Raw genomic sequence first — 7,694 nt, 5'->3', positions numbered from 1 at the left:
TCTTTCATTTTCTTTGATTAAACAAAGACAACAATATAAAAAACCATGACAACGGAATCCGATTGTAATAATCCTTGAAGCCGTTTACATTATTTGTGCCCCAATACGTTTGTGTATACTATAGTTGGAATAATTTATTATGGAATTGTTCATCAGTTTTCATTTCTTATTCTATTTCTAATACTAAAATAGGGAACAACCCACTACAAGCAATTTGTATAAGCATGTATGAACGTATAACAATAAATATTAGCAACATTTAACTAAATATTGAAGTGAACTACTATATTTTCTCTATTTATGTTCCAATAATCATTATTATGTATAAATTTTTATATCAATAAACAGTTATATACAATTATGTGATTTTTTCTGTCATTTTTTTATCATTAAACAAAAAAAAATGTTTTCTTTATTCAAAACGCGATTGAACAGTAATTTTATTATTTAAAGTCAATTTGTTATAACGTTAGAATAATTTGATAAAATTGTGATTTGTTAATTTAATTTTATATGATATGTGTGAAGTCAAACCGTACTTGGCCAGCGTTGTTGACTATGGCCTTGTCACCCTTAACTTGGGGTAGGCTCCAAGCCCCTCAGTGGGGACGTATAGTGAGCTGATGATGATGAAACATACTCTCACATAATGGAAAATTTTAATAAAAATATTGATTGTACTATTTCTTTTTTATAATAAGGCACTATTGTAATTAGAAAAATAACATAAACCCAATTCAAATGTTTGTTAAATATAAATATATATATATTTATATATACTAATTATTAAACAACATTATTTCTATGTATCGATCGGAACACAAATAGAGAAATTGCGAATAAATGCATACATTTGGTATATTAATTATAATAACGTTAAACACGACTTCTAACATTTAAAAAACGGAGTAAATATTGCTTTAGTTTGATAATAATAGTGAGAGATCCACGCATCACTACTTTCATAAAATTAAAACATTAACCGTGGGTTTCTAAGACCAAAATCTCTGGAAAACATTGTAATCTCTGTTTTGTCAATAATTATCATAGAGATGACATGTTTTATACAGACATTTTGGTCTCAGAAACCCACGGTTATATATTAAGTGAATTTACTTGCGTTTTATCAAGCTTTACACACTGTATAAGTAACTTTCTAGTTTCGTCTTGACCGAAGGTTGAGTGAATGGTGAAAACCATAGAATTGAAAATCGTCCAAAAACAGCCTGAATGCTCATCCATCTAGATTTACGAACCCATCTTGCTTGTTCTTTCTTCAACTGCTCAATACCCTGAAAATAAAATAATTTCATAAACTCCATACTTTAATACCAAACAAAAACAATTAACACCAATTTCTTTCTACTACTATGCTGTTAATATATTATTTTTAATTTGCATTAAATTATTTTTATGTCTTTAGGTTTTAATTGCAAAGTAATTCTCTTAAATGTACAACAATCAAATTTTAGTTATTTATTTTAATCTTTTACAACAATGTTAAAGGGAATCTTCAACTTCTAAGGGGGACACCTGTATTTTACAACTACACAACACTGGCTTATCCTAAAATAAGGCATAACTACAAAACCATTTTAAAGCGATTCACAATGAATGATGAAATAATACTGATAAAAATAAAACTCTAATAGAAAATTGCGACGCCATGCATTACGAAAATGAGAAAGGATCCGAATTATTATATTTCTTATAAGATTTTCAAATAGCATCAACTAAACTGAATTTTTTTTGTAAAATAAATTCGATTAACAAAATTTTTGTATATTGTTTATTCAAATCCTTTCAAACAGCTACCCATTATTGCTAATGACAAAAAAAAATGAACATCCTCACATGAAGTATATCGGAAGGTAAACAGTTATTTGAAAAAAAAATAAAAACAATTTAAAATGATAACGATTATGTACCCTTTCAGGCACGTTTATATCGTGCCCTTCAGGTATCTCGATGGCTGTTAGATTAGACTGCAACTGTTCAGGCTCGGCGTCGATGGCCCCAGATATTGTGTGGATCTCCTGTTGCCTTCGCTCCAAGCCAAGCCTCATCATAGATCATTCAGACCGGCTTTCAGGATCACGTATTTTATTTACAGGCACATACTGAAGCCAAAACATTGTAAAGAAATTGCAGAACAAATTATATATGGGACAATTTCAATAATTTATATAAATCAAATCGATTTAAACCCATTTTCTGAAGCCTTAATTGCAGCAGTGATTTAAAAAAGCTTGTGTTTGCTCGCGTTGAATAGTGATTGCTCAATACAATAATGTGTCAGCTAATATCACTAATATCTCTTTTGTAATTATATCAAGCTAGGTGTCGCCTGCGACTCCGTCCTAAATTGAAAACATAACTAGTAGCCTATGTGATCTTACATACTATTTTCTATGGGTAAAATTTAATTTAGATCCATTCAGCCGTTTTGGATATACCTTCAAACAAACATCCATCCATCTAAACATTTGCATTTATAATATTATTAAGCTTAGTTTTAAATAAGCTTTGACTGAAACTATTAACCAATATTTAATTACTAAAGATGACTATGCATTGATATATAAAACCCCTAATAGGGTTAAGTTATACATTTCTTTTATATACTGTAATATGTACAATTATCTTCTAAATGATGCTAAAACTAAGTAAATTGAGAAAACACGATCATTAATAAATGTGACTGAGTAATATCTACTCTAGTGTACTCACTAAATGTATTAGAATACTTAAAAAATATTTAAAAAAGACTTATTTCATAATCTTTAGTAAAGATTAAATCTTATAAGCCTTTTTTTATTTCATTTCATTCATTAGAATCTATTTTTCACTATAATATTAATACTAATTGTCATATATGGTAGCCATTATATACTTCCACCAGAAATAATGTTACAATCTAGTACTATATTCCATTATTAATATAAAATATATTTCCATATGTTCTGTATATAAAATGTTATAAATAGATTTTTTTTTAATCCTTTGAACATATGTAAACCCAATACCAATCCAATTTAATTATTTTGAATAAAAAACATATTTTACTAATTTCTGATCAAAACATATTGTCATCCCTGATCCTCTTTGACGAAACAGAGATGATAATATGTTTTAAACGGACATTTTAGTCTCAGAAATCCATGGTTAGTGAATAACACATCCAGTGCCACTATAAGTTTATTACCAACAAACTTATCTGAATACACCAAATCTGACCCGGTGGGTAAGTCAAATTAAATTATGACACCTCACTAGCGCTACTCTGGCAATGTCAAAGTGTCACAAAATTCTTGTTTTACTGTAGCTGGCTGGTATTTTTTTATTGCATTTTTTATGCATAAATAGGTTTTATATATTTTTCTCATAAAACTAAGCCCATGGTAATCTTTCTCTCATACAGCCAGATATCCTTGTTTGATTATACAATAAGTCATTAGCACAGCCCTGTTAATTTCAAAAAGTTCTACAGAATACCGTTCAGGCTGCCTGTATTGCGTAATTTCTACGCCGTAATAGGATTAACATATTCTAACTCAACTATTCTTGATAACACCTCTTTCAACGGACAAATAAGTTTGCGTTACGTAATCATAGTAGCATTGAATGTGTTACCTATATTTTGTCATTGGGTAAAAAATCAAATATTACTTACCGTCTCATCATTCCATATAGCGTGTAATTGAGTTCCGAGCATGACAACGGTAAATATTGCGAATAGTAGAGCTTCAGCGATCAGAAACAGTAAAAGTACGACCGTAGCCGGTGGGGAATATGTACTGCAATCACGCCACTCGTGTCTAATACATGTCACGAATTGATACACAGAGAGAGTAAGCGAGTGAATTGATATCGCAGCTATGTAGAACTGAAACAAAAGTTATAAATTAATATTTTTTTGTACAATACATAAGAAAGAAAAAAGTAAACATTAATTTGAACTTTTTCCATAAAAATCTTATCAAAATATTGCAAAAAAACCTGACACTGCCGGGGTATAGACGCAACACTAGCCTTATTAAAATGTCAACGTTTATGTCCCCTCACTAATCATTCTAACACTTCAATTGGTAACGAAAGAGCACCATTCGCGCCAAAGGATTCTAACTAAAAATGTCTAAAACTACGTCCATAAGTTAAGGTAAAAAATGATAACCTCATTGCATTGGTACAGTAAAGGACTTACCGTGAACAATACGAAATACTTTTGATTATTTTCACCTACACAGTTGTTCACCCACGGGCAATGATGATCCATCTTCCTAATACATCTCTGACAAACTGAGCAATGATGAGCTCTTTCTGGTTTTATGCTGCAACACTTTGTGCATTTGAATATCACTTGCCCTTCACGGAAACTCATTTGCTTTATCATTTCCTTAGTTGCATTGCCCTTTGGTACTGCACCCTGTGTAAAAAAAAAACTAGTTGTAAATAAAGCTTCAAAGTAAATTATCTATAGTTTAGTCCAGTCCATATCATAGTAAACCCTAACTTGTTGCTTATTAAGATCTTAACATCTTTTTTACAAATAAATCTACAATTCACGATGGTTTTCCGAGACCAAAATCCCTATTTAGAACATATTGTTATCTCTGTTGTATCAATGATAATGACATGGATGACAATATGTTTCATAGAGAGATGAGAGAGAGAGAGAACCCTTTGGTTCTCACACTCATTAACCTTTGCTAAAGATTGTAGTAAGAGTATAAAATTAATTAAAAGGTTTAAATACATTAACAAGTCTAAAATAATCTTTCATACATACCGGATCAGTGAACATTGTCCTAAGATGAGATGCAAAAGCCAAGAATGCTAAAGTCTGGAACAATATAATATTTGCATAGCTGTAGAAGGGATATGTCGACACGCCCGGCAGTAGCATTACCATCATCACCACAAACTCGGCATACAATATCAACAGCCATGTCAAAACTGCGCATATTATTCCACAGATATCCTGAAACGTAAAGACAAAATACTAAATTTGTATACACATATTTCTATTATCCACATTTATTTACAGATAAACACAGCCTTATAGTTTTTTTAATAAGTATCTGCTGTGGTCTGGTATGCTGTTTCCTATGTATTCTTCCTGACTTTGTTCTATATTTAAGGCAAATTTCAGTAAGATCCAGGCATCCTTTCACGAGATACCTTTAAACATCCATCCATCCAAACATTCGCATTTATAATATTAAAGTAAGAAGCAAGATAAGAAAGATATCAAATTAAAAGTATCAAGTTGGAACAGAAAATCAAAGAAAAAAAAATTAAGACCACATATTATTATTGGCACTTATCAATGATTCATGAATAAATCAATGTTGTTCAAGTTTTAATATATAAATAATAAATGTGAAGGTCAGGTGCTCGGTACAAGGACAAAACGAAGAAAACAAACATTAAAAAACTAAAACAAAAGATACTGGCAATGTCATTACTTATTGTTTAATCGTTTTATAGCGATTTTTTAATAGAAAGAGTATCAAATGAGTAAGCAGATCACGTAAATTTTAACTTTACAAAATTTTACCGAGCATTTGCATTATGCTAAAGACTTCCTTGGACATACGGGAATAATAGAATAATATAATCTTGAACACTACTCTGTTTTCGCATAAAACAAATATCTTAGATTGAATATGGCCACCGCGATTCGGATAAGCGAGAAATCTCTATAAGTCTTTGTCAGCTCCCAACCAAGCATACCATAACCAAGAAACTCTGGTTAGAACAAAAGAAATATGTTGCAGTCTCTTGGCCTATCTTTCTTCCTCCTTGGCCTCGAGTCTTCCATCAAATATGCATAAACATTATGCCTACAGTTGCTATCGTTGGCAATATTAATATTGTATTGGAGCCAAATATAACAGAGTATGCTTTAACAATACCTTTACATCTCATGCCAACATAAACATTAATACAAACAAAAGAAAATCAAATTGATCACATGATGGCCATTGCACAACTTCATATTGTCATTGGCAATGACTTATGTGATATGTAATCAATATTTTGAAATAGAAGGACTAGCATATTATTACTTGATGTTTGTTATAGAAATGCGCAGCTTTTTATAGTTTAAAATAAGGAATGCAATGTTTAGCTTGTACATAAATTCAGTAAAACTGACACCACTTACCTTTATGCACCAAGCTTTGCCACCACAGCAACGGTTGTGCATATCACGATCCGGTCGGGTGAGCACTAGACATTCTGGATCTGGCTGGTAGTGATTATCCATTTCATCTTCATCTGAAGAATCATTAAATTCCCGTATCATTTAGTACTTTCTGTGAATCTAAAAAATAACATAAATAATAAAAAAAACTGTATTTGTTTATATAATACAACATTGCAAAGCAAAACTTGAAAAAAGGTAGTATGGGTAAAGGGCTGGAAAAATGCTTAAGCTAAACACTTCGCATAAGCAGTTTTAAAAATACAGCAAGGCAAGGCAAGGAGATAATAACACGAGTACAACAGACTATAACACAGAACTATCACAAACTATGACATTCATATTGCGCTATAATTAAATTTACATTCAATTTAATGGCTTTTATATTACTTTTCCAGTAAATGGTTTAACAATTAAAAAATAATAATTTAATCACTCATGCATCACTGCTGAGAATAAGCATTTTAGATTTAGAACATAATCACCAATCACGCTACAGCTATTTGATAAATATAATCAGGAAAATATTTTACCACCTAATATAATAGGTTCATTTAATAAATATTAAAAGCGCCAGCGTATTTTGTTTATATTTAAAATTATTTCATTCAAATTCTGTAAAAAAGTTTTATGAGTAATTGAATTATTCTCCTATGTACGTACACGAATTTGTACGGTTGCTTTGAGACATTTTTATGGAAATATATAAAACATTGCTTGTTTTCTTCACAGAAAACGCAGTAATAAAAAAAATATGGCACGTGAGGTAAAATCCGCGTAGTACATTACAGATATTACTGACAGAAGATACCGCCTTTATTTTTACAGAAAACTTTACAACGGTCATAAGGAAAACAACCTCAAGTGAAGAAGAAAGAAATTCGAATCAAACAATTAAAGCTTAACCCACCTGAGGAATTCTTACAAAACGTAGTCAACCTAATTTGAGGGTCACGGTCGCAACGTACCAAATCGTTTTACAAGTTTCATATTAATGTAAAATAGTACAAAAGATATTGTTAACTCGTAGAAAGAGTGATATAGTTCATCAGATTTACACAGTTTTTGTTTCTAACTCAATACATTCAAAATCAATAAAGCGGTATGAAAACGCTCTCTCACGTTCGTATCGTATCGTATTTTAATAATAGTGATGGATACGCTTGGTTTTTGGTTTCGATTTGACATCGAGTGAATAGTGACATAATCGTCCAATATTCGTTCCATTCCTTCAATTCTTCCAAAATATCCTGCAGCTTCAGGCTTAGTCGAAAAATTTAAAACTATTAAGTTACTATAAAATCCTAAAAAATGACAATCTCTTTTTCCACACATTAAAGGCTATGATGCAGTTTGGTGCTAGTTTATGCACATTTCACATTATCGTATGAAACGAATTGTAAAATCGATATACAATCTACATTTTAATAATGTCAAAGTCAAATCAATACTGAGTAAATTTGCTACTGGCAAAGTATTCTTCTGG

General features: G+C 30.8%; 1 protein-coding gene across 1 annotated transcript; it reads right to left on the bottom strand.

Annotated features, from left to right (window-relative positions):
* Positions 1 to 742: 742 nt before the first annotated feature.
* Positions 743 to 7,338, bottom strand: LOC106126475 (palmitoyltransferase ZDHHC3). The gene is made up of 6 exons (XM_013324162.1): positions 7,119 to 7,338; positions 6,170 to 6,328; positions 4,790 to 4,981; positions 4,205 to 4,426; positions 3,674 to 3,886; positions 743 to 1,292 (listed from the first exon to the last, which is right to left on the bottom strand). The coding sequence occupies exons 2-6, from the start codon at positions 6,308 to 6,310 to the stop codon at positions 1,134 to 1,136; spliced, it is 927 nt and encodes a 308-aa protein (XP_013179616.1). The 5' UTR covers positions 6,311 to 6,328; positions 7,119 to 7,338; the 3' UTR covers positions 743 to 1,133.
* Positions 7,339 to 7,694: the final 356 nt, after the last annotated feature.

Source organism: Papilio xuthus, unplaced genomic scaffold, assembly GCF_000836235.2.
Source record: "Papilio xuthus unplaced genomic scaffold, Pxut_1.1 DF825017.1, whole genome shotgun sequence".
In the NCBI taxonomy this organism is placed as follows: domain Eukaryota; kingdom Metazoa; phylum Arthropoda; class Insecta; order Lepidoptera; family Papilionidae; genus Papilio; species Papilio xuthus.
This window is presented reverse-complemented; position numbering and strand designations above follow the sequence as displayed.